Here is a 15,925-nt window from a genome sequence, read left to right on the forward strand (position 1 = left end):
TTGGCAGTAGATTAGAGTCAAGTTGAGTCACGGGTGGTCGTTGGAGCGTGGGAACTATGCAAAAGATTCAGGTATGCTGGCAGAGAACACTGAGAGGATGGGATAGCAATGTGTTGAGCTTCAGGACCTGAATTCTTGTTCACGACATGGGCACAGAGGAGCAAGATCCAGAGAGAATAAAGCAGGACCTCTGTCAGGAAGGAATTGTGGCCCTGCTCAGAATTCTGTCAAGGCAGACATTCAGCTGCGATGGAACATGATCAGAAACCAATTACCTGCTCTCATACCCAGGATCAGACCCTGGTTATCAGGCTTGATGCTGAGCCCACTCCATTTCTGGGCTTAGGTGCCTAATGTCTACCTTGTCCAGGGCCAAGATTCATTCCAGAGCGGAATGCAGGGAGTGACCTGCAGATGGCTGTCAGTGACTCCAGATAGCAGGTGAAAAAGGGGTATAAGAAAGGTGAGTGAGAAAAGTTCACATCCAAGGACACCTGAGTACTGGTGATTTTTAAATAAATGTTGAAAGCATTTAAATAAAATTCTTTGCCTTGATGAAGACAATCTATTAATGTATTGTCTGCATCTCTCTAGGCATTTTCCTAAGATGCAGCAGCGTAGGTTCCTGAAGCATTTTTCCCTCCCTAAAATCTTGGAATGTTGGACTTGAGTGATTTCTCCCACTAGGAAGGGTGAGAGGAGACATGATTGACATGAGAGGCCCAGTATGTTAGTTCTGCAAGGGCACAGACCTGTCTGGCTATTCAATGCTATGCACAGTTCCCCACTGTATCCCTGTAGCAGGTGCCTAATGAAAATACTGAATGCATAGAGTGTTTACCATATGCTAGGCACTGTATAGTGATTTAATACACATAAGAACTCACAATATATGGATGAGGAGACTGAGTTACAGAGTTATTACATAGATGTCCAATAACTTGCTTAAAATTTACAACTAGTGCGTGGCTATAATGCCAACTCAAGCAGTTTGGCTTCAGAGTCCTACTGTTAGTCATTTACAGTACATTAACTCTCTGCCTATCAAATATTTGCTGACAGAATAAAGGCAGAAACGACAATGGTGTCAGCATCTTGAATGATGTGAGTATGTTGCATACATGACCAGAATCATTCTTAGGATCAGGAGAAATAGTGGGGAGTCCAGGATTTGAATTCTAATCCTGGTTTAGAGACTTCTAGCTATTCTTCCTGGAAACTCTGTGCTTCATTTACTTTTCTCATGGAAAAATGGGAGAAGTGCAATATCATTTCAATCAGAATATTGTGGGCATCAGATAAACGAATATGTCTGAAAAGTGCTTTACGAATGAGTTGGTGCTAGATAAATACTAGTCATACAAATAACAGAATATAAACAAAACAAAATAAATAATAGCATTCAGAATTAACAAATTGCACTTGATTTAGCTGGGTAAGGTAAAGGAAAGTCAGGAAGAGTATGTGTATGTGTGTGAAATAGTTGATATCGCCACTCAAACGTGAGCAGGGCCTAAGCCAGAGAAGTGAAGAACAGGAGATATTAGAATATCCTGGGCAGAGAGGGGCAGGAATAGAGACTTCAGTGGATTTCCTGCCTTGTAGAATCTTTCTTGCAGCAGTGACTAATACATTAAGGGCCTGATGTGAACAGCCTGCCCATAATCTGGTCACTGGGAATGGTTTCAAAGAACTCAGCAAAGCCAAATGGCTTTTCTTGACCTAGTATTTTTCACTTACTCAAAAATCCTTTGATGTGGGCCAAGAAACTGGCTTGTTATCAGCTCCCTATTTTCTATGATTATTTCTATGCATCCTCCTTGGTTCCAAAGCAGGCTGTTTTTGAGTTGCGACAAAGGGAGAAATGAAGAAGTAGACAGCAAGAGGCCAGGGGGGCATGAGAGTTGTACATGTGTGTGGGTGAGCATGTGTGTGGTCAGGTATTCCTGAGGGCCTTGCCCAAAAAGTTTTAAATTGAGAAGCACAATGATGACAGCAGAGAGGCAACTGAGCAGTATTATAAGATCCCTGAAAATGTGGCACATATACACCGTGGAATACTATGCAGCCATAAAAAACGATGAGTTCGTGTCCTTTGTAGGGACATGGATGAACCTGGAAACCATCATTCTCAGCAAGCTGACACAAGAACAGAAAATCAAACACCGCATGTTCTCACTCATAGGCGGGTGTTGAACAATGAGAATGCATGGACACAGGGAGGGGAACATCACACACTGGGGTCTGTTGTGGGGGAATGAGGGATGGACAGTGGGGGGTAGAGAGTTGGGGAGGGATAACATGGGGAGAAATGGCAGATATAGGTGATGGGGATGGAAGCAGCAAACCACATTGCCATGTATGTACCTATGCAACAATACTGCATGTTCTTCACATGTGCCCCTGAACTTAAAGTGCAATAAAAAAATATAGACACACACACACATACACACATACACACACACACACACACTCTCTCTCTCTCGCTATATGTATTTATATATATGTATATGAGGATTCCTGAACCTCAGGGCTCAAGTGGGGTAAGACTGCACTGAGTTCAATTGCATGTTGTAATTGCAAACTCCGCTAAGTTCAGCCTTGTGGTTAGGATTGAGGGCTCTGGGGTTAGACAGCCCTGGGTTCAAGTCCAAGCCTTACCAATATTTGGTACAGTGATTGGGAAGCTGCTTAACTTTTAAGTCTTAGTTTTCTTATTCACGAAACAAGAATTAAAAGGATCTCTTGGGGAACATAACACACGTGGGCCTGTTGGGGGGTTGGGGGACTAGGGGAGGGATAGCAGGGGGTGGGGGAATTGGGGAGGGATAACATTAGGAGAAATATCTAATGTAGATGATGGGGGGATGGATGCAGCAAACCACCATGGCATGTGTATACCTATGTAACAAACCTGCATGATCTGCACATGTACCCCAGAACTTAAAGTATAATAAAAAGTAAAAATAAATTTTAAAAAAGATGTCTCTTTGCAGTTATGAGGATTATCATGATGTGCATCTGTATCTATGAATAATTTAGGTAGCACAGAATGAGCCCCTGATAAATGTTAGCTGTAATGACTTCTGTTCTTTAACAACATGATTTAATAGATTTGTGTGTATAAGTGTTAGGAAGTTGGCACGTAATAGACGTTCAATAAGTACCTGACATATATAGACCTAAATAATCTCAGAGCCCAAAGATAACTCAGAGGTGCATTTATACTATTGTGCAAACATCATCTCTATCTATCTCCAGAACTTTTTCCTATCTCTTATTTAAACTCTGTATCCATTAAACAATAACTCTTCCTTGCCCCCTCTTCCCAGTCCCGGGTAACCGCTGCTCTATTTTCTGTCTCTATGAATTTCACTATTCTAGGTACCTCCTAAGTGGAATCATGCAATATTTGTCCTTTTGTGTCTGGCTTATTTCACTTTGCATAATCTCTTCAAGTTTCATTCATGTTGTAGTATGTTCAATTCTTCCATTTTTTGATTATTATGCTTTAAGTTCTGGGGTACATGTGTAGAACTTGCAGGATTGCTGCATAGGTACACACCTGCCATGGTGGTTTGCTGCCTCCATCCCCCCATCACCTACGTCAGGCATTTCTCCCAGTGTTATCCCTCCATTCTTCCATTTTTAAGGCAAAAGTGCAGTTCTGCAGTCTGGATGTTAACTCAGTCTAATCTTGTATTCAATACTCTGTTAGAAAATGGCAGTGCCGTGATTTATATTACTGACTTCTTACATGGCAGGCATTCAGCACCATCAACTGAAACAGGCTTTGTCTCTCAGCTATTGTGTGCATCTCTACAGACACTGCCTTCTCACTAATTAGCCTGAAAGATGCTTTAATGGCTTTCTTATTTCTTGTTTGAAGAGCTGATAGGCACAAATTTTGACTTCTTAATTGTAGTAAAATATATGTAACACAAATTTAAAGTGCTCATAATGTCCATGTTTAAAATATAATTTCCTTTTTCTTTAAATTCTGAGCAATTGAACTCAAAATGACATCACAATTCAACTGGCACCAATATACTACTTTAAAATTCTCAGTTGCATAAAGCACAATAGAGTAATTTATTAACATTTATATCTGCTCAGCCTTCAGTGACTTCTTACCTGCATTTTTCAAGTTCATGTGGCTCATCCATTGCATCCTGTATGTATTTCGGATGAAAGCTAGATAAAGATGTGATGGTTCACTTTTCAGAGAGAGAGATTTTGTATTATGGATGCATTTATAATAGGATTTCCGTCTGAATAATTTGTAAAAGTCCTGGACTATTTGCAAAATCGACTATATGGGTAATATTTCAAACTTATTAATATTGTGTATCTTGATGCATATTCAGCAGACTCTCTTAGCACTGTGTGGGACTGTGTATGCTGTCACCTCATTAGGATGTAACTTTTGGAAAGCTGAGACTACCTCTTCTGTATCCTTACCCTCTGTTATTCCTAGAAGAGTTTATTTTAGTATATATTAAGTTCTAACTATGTTCTAAGCTCTGTCCTAGCCTCAGTGGAAAAGAAAAGCAAATGAGAAATGTACTTTTGGCCATATATTCTACAAAGAACTTAAAAAAAATTACAAGAAAAAAATAACCCCATTAAAAAGTGGGCAAAGGGCATGAACAGTCATTTCTCAAAAGAAGACATTTATGCAGACAACAAACATATGAAAAAAAGCTCAACATCACTGATCATTAGAGAAATGCAAATCAAAACCACAATGAGATAGCATCTCATGACTGAATGGTGATTATTAAAAAAGTTAAGAAACAACAGTTGCTGGTGAGACTGTAGAGAAATAGAAGAGTGTCAATTAGTTCAACCATTGTGGAAGACAATGTAGCAATTCCTCAAAGACCTAGAACCAGAAATACCATTTGACCCAGCAATCCCATTACTGGGTATGTACCCAAAGGAATATAAATCATTCTATTAGAAAGACATATGCACACACATGTTCATTCAGCACTAACAAAGACATAGAATCAACCCAAATGTCAATGATACACTGGATAAAGAAAATGTGGTGCATATACACCATGGAATACTATGAAGCTATAAAAAGGAATAAGATCATGTCCTTTGCAGGGACACAGATGGAGCTGGAAACCATTATCCTCAGCAAACTAACACAGGAACAGAAAACCAAACTCTGCATGTTCTCACTTGTAAGTGGGAGCCGAACAATGAGAACAACACATACTGGGGCCTGCCTGGGAGTGGAGGGAGAGCATCAGGATAAATAGCTAATGTATGTGGGGCTTAATATCTAGGTAATGGGCTGACAGGTGCAGGAAGCCACCATGGCACATGTTTACCTGTGTAACCTGCATGTCCTGCACATGTGTCCTGGAACTTACAATAAAAATAAAGAAATAAAAAAGTAATTTAGTGTTGTCAGGACTAAAGAACTTAACTGGATTTATAAGTTAATGGTGGCATAATGAATTTATTTATTTAATATATATAAAATATATATTTATTTAATATAGGTATTCCTACCATTCTGAAGTAGCTAATGGAACTTGGTTGAGCATGAGAAAACTATGGCACATAAATTAAGGTACATATCTTCTAGGCCAGCATCCCACAAACCAAATGATCAGTGAGAGATAGTGGTGAAAACCAGGTGTGGCTGTACAGACATGAAGGTTATTGCTTTGGGTTTCTTTCCTGGCTTTCTGGTTACTCCCTTATAATTAGGAGCACGTAGTGAAAGCACTAGCAGGGACCTTGATGTTGGAATGTAGGCGTCCCTGTATTTCCTTGGACACCATTCACCTCTTGCTATATCTTTAAGGCCAAAAACTTGTATTCAGTGTCAGGTCCTGCCACACAAGCTTGTGACCCAGAAAAGCTGATGGTTGTGGGAACCTGATGAAATAACTGAAGCAGAAATATTTCAGAAAGTGTGTAAGTCTTACATTACTATTGTTATTGACAATAACACAATCCGGGAGAAGTGATGAAGCAACTAATTCACACTGATGTGTTTGTGTGTTAATCTAGTTCCATAGCAGTAATTAACGCTGTTTGTCAAATACAGCGTTTTCTATCTTACAGGCACAAAGTTGGATTGTGCCTCCTGGCTCCCTTATATTTGGGTGGGGTCATGAGATGTGTTTTGGACAATAAGTTATGGGTCGGAAGTGGCGAGGGCCACTTCTGGGCCACAGAGTTTTTAACTGCCGATGTGAAACTTTCAAGAGCCTTTCGGCTTCTGGAAGAGTGATGATTAATGTTTTCAATGGTGACTGCTCATAATCTTGGGTTTCTGAGTGTTGAAAATAAGCAGCACACTTACACTTTTCTAAGGTGGACATGCAATGTGAGTGAGAAATAAACCTTTGGTTTTAAGGTCCTAAGACTTTGAGATTGTTTGTTTCCATAGCACAACTGAGCTTTTTCCTAGCTGATCCACTAGCTTTTCCTAGGATACAAAGTGCAGCTTAGTGAGGATGCTGGATATATGGAGAAGGGAAGAATTAAGAGGGAAGAGAAAAGGAATTGGGTACTGAGCATTCAAACTGTCATGACAGTTACGTGTTGGTGGGGAGAATCAATGTGTTTTGTAGATTCCTCTATCTTTCCAGCCTTATTCTCCTTTCTCTCAAACTGATCAAGCCTCATGGGGCTTTTCATTGCCCCTCAAACGCATTGCAGTGCTTATTGTCTCCACATGCTTGGGTGGTTTTCACTATTTGAAATGCTTTGCCCATGTCCTCATCTTTTGAAACTTCCTGTTTCAAAATTCAGTCCATCCTTAAGATGGCATTCTTTCAGTAACTCTTACCCAATGATCTATCAAACCCACATAGTTTCTTCTTAAAACTAACGGGTTTTAGAAGTTGTGGTGGCTCACCCCTGTAATCCCAGCACTTTGGGAGGCTGAGGCAAGAGGATCCCTTGAGGCCAGGAGTTCAAGACCTACCAGGGTGAGATAACATGACCTTGTCTCTACAAAAAAAAAAAAAAAAAAAAGTTGAGTGTGGTGCCTTGTCCCTGTAGTCCCAGCAATTTGGGAGGCTAAGGCAGGAGAATCACTTAAGCCCAGGACTTTGAGGCTGCAGTGAGCTGTAATCACACCAATGTACTCCAGCCTGAGAAACAGAGTAAGAGTATGTTAAAAAAAAAAAAAAAAGAAAAAAGAAAAAAAGAAAAAGAGCAACCCCCCACCACCAAACAAAAAATGAATAGAATTTAAACTTCTTGACTGCTAGCCATTTTCAGGCTTATAGACAAGTTATCTGGAGATAGCTTTGGTTTTCTATATGGCTGCCAATCTAATGGAGGTAGCTTTATTTTTCTATATGGTTACCAATCTATTGAGGAGGCAATACTCAGCTTTCAAAACCTGAAACCTTTTCCTGAAATCTGTATTTCTAACAGTACCTAGCCTGAGACTGAATATGTATTTGGTTAAGATCATTGATAGAAACCAAGTGTTTTGCTCTCAGGTCAGTTCTCTTACTGGTATCCAACACCACTTTTCATGACCTTTTTGAGTGCCACATGGAAAATATTAAGGAAGAATAACCTGATAATCTCCTAGATCATTTCTCAATTATGACATACCAACATTTTGTTCCTTTTATGAGTAAGTTCTGTCCCATAATTTCTTCAAACCCCTCTTCATATCTTTGTTCCTCAGGCTGTAGATAAAAGGGTTCAGCATGGGTGTCACTACCGTGTACATAACTGTGGCTACCCGGTCCTTCACCACTGAGTACATGGACAGGGGCCTAAAATAGACATAAATAATAGTCCCATAGAAAAGGGCTACTACAGTGAGGTGGGAGCCACAGGTAGAGAAGGCCTTCCACTTCCTTGCTGCAGAGGGGATTCTGAGCACAGTGACGATGATTCGCAGGTAGGAGAAGATGATACACAGGAAGGGGGTCACAATGACAGCTAAGGTCTCAGTCATGACCACCATCTGACTGGAGGATGTGTCAGAGCAGGACAGCTTTAGCACAGGCTGGGTGTCACAGAAAAAGTGCTTAATGACGTGGGAGGCACAAAAAGACAGGCGAGACATAAGTAGCACCCGGAACAGGGAATGTAGGTGGGAGATGCTGCAAGAACCCAATAGCATGAGTAGGCAACGCCGTGGGTTCATAACCACGTCATAGTGTAAGGGGTTGCAGATGGCCACCAGCCGGTCGATGGCCATAGAGGCCAGCAGGTAGCTGTCAGTGTTCCCAAATGCCATGAAGAAGTACATCTGCACCAGGCAGCCCATGTAGGAGATAACCTTTGTCTCTGATAGAAAATTCACCAGCATCCTGGGCACTATGACTGTCGTGAAGCAGATATCCATGAAAGACAAGTTGCTGAGGAAAAAGTACATAGGGTTGTGGAGCCCGGGGTCAGAGTGGATGGCCAGGATGATGAGCACATTCCCCACCACAGTGACCAGGTACATGATGAGGAAGATGACAAAGAGGGGTTTCTGCAGCTGAGGGTTGGAAGAGAGGCCCAGGAGGATGAAGCCTGAGGAGCTGCTGCTGTAGTTCTTTATCTCCATGTCTCTGGATTTCCTGGATAGGGTTTGGAGAAGCATTGGGAGAGATGTAAAGGGCAGTTTGACCAAGACAGCTTCTTTCATAAGCTTAAGCCTGTAAAAATAGCTCACAGCCCTTTGTTATGGTTTTTAAGAATATTTACTTTAAGAAACTACAGAGAAACAGGTAGTAAAGTCCAACATGGGAACATTTAAAGTTATCCAAGCTGCCTCCTAAACTAGAAACTAAAGATTTTCAATTTTCCATTTAATGCTAATGGATCAGGAGAATTAATATAGTTAAAATGACCATATTGCCTAAAGCAATCTACATACTGAACATGATCCCTGTCAATATACCAGCATCATTTTTCACAGAATTACAAAAAAAAATTCTAAAATTCATATGGAGTCAAAAAGAGCCAGAATAGCCAAAGCAATTTTAAGAAAAAGAGCAAAGCTGGAGGCATCACATTACCTGACTTCAAAATATATTACAAGGCTATTGCAACCAAAATAGCATGGTGCTGTATAAAAACAGACACACAGATCAATGGAACAGAATAGAGAAAGAAAGAAATCAATGTATCAAAGGGATACCTGCACTTATATGTTTATTGCAGCACTATTCACAATTACAAAGATCAACCTAAGTGTCTATCAATGAATGAATGGATAAAAAAGTGGTGTGTGTACATACACATGTACACACACACACATGCACAATGGAATACTATTTAGCCATGACAAATAATGAAGTCACGTCATTGGCAGCAGCATAGATGGAACTGGAGGTCATTATTTTAAGTGAAACAAGCCAGGCACAAAAATACAAATATACAAATACAAAAATATAAAAGCAAAAAACACTAATATTTCTGGTTCTCACTCATAAGTGGGTGCTACAGATATGTACATAGGGATATACTGAGTGGAATGATGGACAATGGAGACTCAGAAGAGGTGGGGGTCAGGGGTAGAAGGGGAATGAATGATGATAAATTGCCTAATGGGTACAATGGATGTTATTTGCTTGGTAGATACCCTAAAAATCCTAACTTGACCACTACATAATGTATTCGTGTAACAAAATTGTACTTGCACCCCATAGAGTTGCACAAATAAAAAATAAAGGCTTGGCCGGGCGCGGTGGCTCAAGCCTGTAATCCCAGCACTTTGGGAGGCCGAGGCGGGTGGATCACGAGGTCGAGAGATCGAGACCATCCTGGTCAACATTGTGAAACCCCGTCTCTATTAATACAAAAAAATTAGCTGGGCACGGTGGCGCGTGCCTGTAATCCCAGCTACTCAGGAGGCTGAGACAGGAGAATTGCCTGAACCCAGGAGGCGGAGGTTGCGGTGAGCCGAGATCGCGCCATTGCACTCCAGCCTGGGTAACAAGAGCGAGACTCCGTCTCAAAAAAAAAAAAAAAAAAAAAAAAAAGGCTTTTCCGTGTGTTCTTTGGTGCTTCTATGTGGCCTAATTTGTCTGAATTCTTCTCATTTCCCTTTCTGAAGATTCTTCCAAGGTTGTCTCTTGACCAATTTCTTAGCTTCTTTTTTTTTTTTTTTTCACCGAGGAAGTAGTTTCTGGGTCCCATCTTGAAGGAGGATACTTTCATACAGGGTAACCCCATGAATGAGACCCTTTCATTCAGGGTCCTCTCCTGCTCATAGTTCTCGAGGTGGTGGTGATAGTTGGGATAGTACAATAATGAACATCAGAATTAATTAATGTTCCTTATTGTCCACAGAATTGAGATGAGCCTTCCTTAAATCTTCAGAGCAAAACCTGCTTAATGTCTGTTCAAGCCTTTCTGTTTGGTTAATGTGATCTGGATACTTTAATTTTAAGCTTTTGGTCCAAAGATGTCACTCAAAATAGGAGTACTACCAGGAATAGCCTATGTTACTGTGATTAGTTTTTAGAATATATTAACTTTTCTGCTTATAAAATGTTGACATCCTTTTTTCTAAACATTCAAATATTACAGGATTATAAAACTTAGATTGTTAAAAGTCTTATTCTACCAATATCATAAAAAAGACCAGAAAAGGATGGCTTCTGTTACCACTATTAAGCTAAACTGCTGATATAGTGGTCTCTATAAGTGAAAAAGAAAAAGTAAGAATTTAAAGACATAAACATTAGAAATGATGAAATTGCCCACCTAGAAAATCCAAGATAATCATGTGAAAAAATTAAAAGTCTATGAAGACTTTACTAAAGTAGCCAGATAAAAGATAAATATACAAATATTAATATTTTTCTTATATTAGAAAAATGTAATTTGGAATACGTTTCAATTGACAGTGGTAAGAAAGTCTAAAAAATGCTTAGGAATAAACGAGGAATAAAAAAATGAGTAAGATTTATCTGAAGAAACTGTAACAGAACACAAAATGAAGATCTAAATAAATGGAGATATTATGTTTCTATAAATATTTTAAAACATTAATTCTTCTCAAATTAATGAAATTCAATGCACCTCTAATAAGACCCCAGGGGAAATTTTAATGAAACTTGTGAAAGTTTTCCTAAAATTCACCTAGAGGAATAAATGGTTAAGAGCAGACAAAATAATTCTGAAAAAAATTAGAATAATTTCAGGAAAGTTTTCTAACCCGAATCCAATTACATAATAGTCAAAAACAATAAGATAATGGCACAAACAGAGAAAAGCAAATTAGTGGACCACAATAAAGGATTTTATAGATCTTTATTTATGTATACATATATGTGTAGATAGCTATAAATACACAGTAATTTATCTGCAACTTAATATGTAGTAAAATTTATTTAATAGCATCAGGGAAAGAATGGAATATTAATGCTATTTGTGACAATTGGTTGAACATTTGGAAAATATAAGGCTAGATTTCTATCTAACCCACACATAGGAGTAAAACCCAGATGAATGAACAATCTAAAAGTTAAAAATCCAAACTACAAAGTAAGTTTGAGCCAAAAGTAAAGGAGCATATTTTTTACAGTCACAGGATTGAAATATCATCCCAAGCAAGGAATGAAATAAGGAAGCAAGAATGACAAAAGAATGCACTCAAAAATTTGAAAATTGTACCAAAAGAGATCATAGGCAAAGCTAAAATAGAAACTATTGACTCAGTGAAAATACTTGCAACACAGTTACCAAATAAAACATATGACAAGATGATCAACATAATTGATAATCAGAAAATGTGGACTAAAATTCAATTATCACTCACCAGTTTTATGCTAATTTTTAAACAATATACAAAGGAAACTAGATGCTCACATATACTAGTAGTAAGAGAGCAAATCAATGTTGGACCTTTGGTAGTCTCCATCAGAACTGAAAATCTGCATTTCTTTGTCCAATTTATGAAAATCTGTCCTTTAAAAATAGTAATTATTTGTATATCAAAATATATGTGCACACATTTGATCGTAATATTGCTTGTAATATCAAACTAAACAATATAACAACCACAGAGGAAACAAACTGAATATTTACAAATAGGTGATTTATCAAATAATTTATACTGTATTTTTATTATTCAACATCATGCAATCTCTAAAGAAATAAGATAACTAATGTTAGTCAATATATATCAATACCCGATATATGCCACACACTGAGCTAAGTGCTTTGCAAAACTTTTACCATTTTATTTTCTCCAAATCCTAAGACATAGGCATTATTATAATTACAATTTACAGATAAAAATTTAGCATTTAGGCCGGGCGCGGTAGCTCACGCCTGTAATCCCAGCACTTTGGGAGGCCGAGGCGGGCGAATCACGAGGTCAAGAGATCCAAGACCATCCTGGCCAACATGGTAAACCCCGTCTCTACTAAAAATACAAAAAAAATTAGCTGGGTGTGGTGGCGCATGCCTGTAATCCCAGCTACTCGGGAGGCTGAGGCAGGAGAATTGTTTGAACCCGGGAGGCGGAAGTTACAGTGAGCCAAGGTTGAGCCACTGCACTCCAGCCTGGCTCCTGGTGACGGAGTGAGACTCTGCCTCAGAAAAAATAAATAAATAAATAAATAAATTTAGAATTTAGCAAAATTAAGTAAGTTACCAGATCCAGAAGTGATAGAGCTGGAATTCGAATTCAGGCTGTCTGATGGCACAGCTGGAGCTATTCATTGTTAAGCTATGTTGTCACTATTAAAATACTGTCTATGACATTTGTTAAGTGACCAAAACAAGGTAGAGAACAATGCCTAACGAATAATCCCATTTTTGAGTGGAACAAAGCGAGCACATGGACACAGGGAGGGGGACATCACATACCAGGTCTGTCGGGGGGTGGAGGGCAAGGGGAGGGAGAACATTAGGATAAATACCTAGTGCATGCGGGACTTAAAACCTAGATGACAGGTTAATGGGTGAAGAAAATCATGATGGCAGGGGTATATCTATGTAACAAACCTGCACATTCTGCACATGTGTCCTAGGACTTAAAGTATAATAATAAAGAATAATCCCATTTTTATAAAGAAAAGTAGTTTTTTATATGTTGTGTTTGTTGTGGTATAGAGAGTCCTTAAAAAGTTTGTTTCATGTGGTTACCGTCTGAATCATATTTAACTTTATATTATATTGTCTGTATTTAAAAACAAAGGATGTGTTTATTTATATTCATTTCATAATTTAAATGGTTAGATTTCCTATAATTCCACTGGAATTGTGTGTATAATTTAAAGATCTTTTTCTCTGCATAGATCTATATATACTGCATATAGGAATGAGGTTAAATGCTTCATTAAGCTTCCCCTACCCTAAGCATATTACAATAGATATTTTTTGTCTCTCTATATATTTCTCACCCACGAGATAATTTTTACAGTGTAGAATAGATCCTGAGATCTGGAATGGTAAGTTAGAGTTTATAAACACTGAAAATGTCAACAGATATTACCAACATGAGACGCATATGCTTCATCTCACCCCTGGGCATTGTACTCATTTGACTCTCTGGGTTCATTCCGCATTTCCTTCTCTGCGTCTTTTAGCTTCACCCCTGGGATGTAGTTTGTCTTGGTGGTAAAAGTCTATCTTATCACCCTTGGCTTGAACTTGGAATTTTCCAAATTTATGTGATTTTCTCAGGGGCAGTAGCTTAGCTCCTTCCCACTTAGCTGGATTTGACAGCATCATGTATTTTCTTTATGTCTTGGGCAAATCATTTCACTTCCATATAGATGATGGCGCACACATGTATGTTTGTGTGTGTGCTACTTTCTACCCTGCCTAGGAGCTGTCAAATGACAGTTGAGCGAGTGTTTGGCAAATTCTACTGCAAGTGGTTAGCATAACCGTTCATACAATAAGCTAGAGAAAAGACATTTTAATGGTGGGTCTTGTCATCAGGTGGTGGTTGGGAAGGATCAGGAGAGACTGGGAGTCTTTCTAAGCCTTTGTCATATCATTTCACCTTAAAAGATATTTACTCCCTTCCTTGACAGGAAATGTGTACTATTTCTGTACTTCTAAATTTTCACTGTTAAAATGTTCACATTATGAACACTTGTCATCTCAGGTTGTTTTTCCTTTTCTTGTTTACTCATCACTTATGCAGGGTCGTTCTTTTGGCCACCGGCCCAAATGAAACCAGGGAGTCCATACACATTGTCAGCACAGAATGCACTTCCCAAACTGGGATGCTGCGTGGGCAGTATGTGGTGGGAAGCTACTCACTACCCATGCACCTACTGCCCCGAAAGAGCAAGGACAGTTGGGAAGTGACTAAACTGGAAAAATGCATCTCGGCTCACTGCAACCTCCGCCTCCTGGGTTCAAGTGATTCTCCTGTCTCAGCCTCTTGAGTTTCTGGCATTACAGGGATGCACCACCACGCCTGGCTAATTTTATATATTATTTAGTAAAGATGGGGTTTCTCCATGTTGGTCAGGGTGGTCTTGAACTCCCAACCTCAGGTGATCTTCCCACCTTGGCCTCCCAAAGTGCTGGGATTACAGGTGTGAGCCACTGTGCCTGGTCAGCCTAATTTCTTATTTCCTACTTAGTTTAGGTTGAAAGATCTTCTGGGCACTGTAGGTCCCTCAGATTGATAATTGAACCCAATTCATCCAGCTCAGGTTGTCCTCAGCTAGCTTCTGCTCCACTTTTGTTTCTGTCTTTCTTCTCCCAGGAATCACTGATTTTCTGGATGCCTACCTCTGCTCTCTCTCAATAATTCAACAAGTTAAACTCTCAAGCTATCAGTTCTTCCTGGTGCCTCCCCTACCTGTGATCAACCAGTATTCATAAGCACAACTGCTAATACAGTTATTACAGATTAGGTATCCTGTACCTAATCCTAAGGAAGATTAGGTATCCTGCACAGATCCTAAGGAAGGGGCTGTGGATTCTCAGAGTTTTGCTCAGATGCCATGAGGTTTTAGATCCCTCTGCCTTTCACCTTCATCATGTTAGCATCCTAGGAAAGTGATTGTTCTATTTCCATAATTCTAGAGACAAGGAGCTCACAATATCTGGAGGTGGTCCGGTCCTTGGGTGGAACACATCTGGGTTAGGAAATTCTTCCACATCACGAGTGGAAGTTTGCCTTTCTGTTATTGCTAGGTACTGCTCGAGAAGCTTGACATACACTAAGTCATTTAGTCTTTATACCAACTCCGTTTTACAGATAACACAAATGAGATACAGAACTGAAGTGACTTGCCTAAGCACACAACCAGAGGGTGGTGGAGTACAGCTCCAGAGTGTGTGCTCTCAGCCCCTGAATTGCCCTAACTCTTGTTCACGTAGACTCTGAGTCTCATTGCCCTAAGTCTCTCTATTGACCTGGCTTCCTGGAGGTGATAACTTGTGGGTCTTGAGTTGCAGCATGTTGGCTGTGCCCTTTAAGGAAAGGAGAAAGTGTCCTAAACAAAGTAGGTATTTCAAATGTTTGATATTTGACCAAAAAGAGAGAGAGGGAAAAATATAGAGAAAGACCTTGTTTCCTGGCTTTTGAGATGGAGGAGAGAAAAACAGGATAAGAAAAAGGGAAGAACATCACATGAAGATATCAATCCCACAGTTCCCATTATCAAGACCCCTCAGTGTGCCTACCTGTGGGCTTGACAAAGGAGATTCGGGGGCCTGAAAAGACTTGGGGGTTTGCTGGGGGTTAAGATCAGGCTCTGAATCTCTGAAGGAGGCTTCTTGAAGTACAGCTCTAGCCTCAGAAATGTGATGTTCTTCTCCACCTATGGTGGGAATTGTAATAGAAAGGGAGACACAGGTGCCTGTCCTCTCTGCATGCCAGAGCCCTGGGAGGATTGGCCCTGTGGTCTTCCCAGGGGATTGCAGGGGTGGGAGTTGGGAGGAGGAATATCACTGATGCCCTCACTGAGCTCTGTGGGAAAACTGGGCTCCAGAGATGTAACTTCTCACA

At 39.7% G+C, this 15,925-nt stretch overlaps 1 protein-coding gene across 1 annotated transcript; it reads right to left on the minus strand.

The window, feature by feature from the left end:
- Positions 1 to 7,618: 7,618 nt before the first annotated feature.
- LOC105721073 (olfactory receptor 1L6) lies at positions 7,619 to 15,670 on the minus strand. Its single transcript, XM_012457889.3, has 2 exons — positions 15,601 to 15,670; positions 7,619 to 8,567 (listed from the first exon to the last, which is right to left on the minus strand). Exon 2 carries the CDS (start codon positions 8,552 to 8,554, stop codon positions 7,619 to 7,621), a length of 936 nt encoding a protein of 311 aa, XP_012313312.2. The 5' UTR covers positions 8,555 to 8,567; positions 15,601 to 15,670.
- Positions 15,671 to 15,925: the final 255 nt, after the last annotated feature.

Source organism: Aotus nancymaae, unplaced genomic scaffold (assembly GCF_030222135.1).
Source record: "Aotus nancymaae isolate 86718 unplaced genomic scaffold, 86718_ANA_hifiasm-v0.15.2.pri h1tg000003l, whole genome shotgun sequence".
NCBI classification, from domain to species: domain Eukaryota; kingdom Metazoa; phylum Chordata; class Mammalia; order Primates; family Aotidae; genus Aotus; species Aotus nancymaae.

What these genes read in the sequence shown, in the direction of transcription:
- LOC105721073 (XM_012457889.3), bottom strand. Translation starts at nt 8,554, where the DNA reads ATGGAGATAAAGAACTACAGCAGCAGCTCCTCAGGCTTCATCCTCCTG.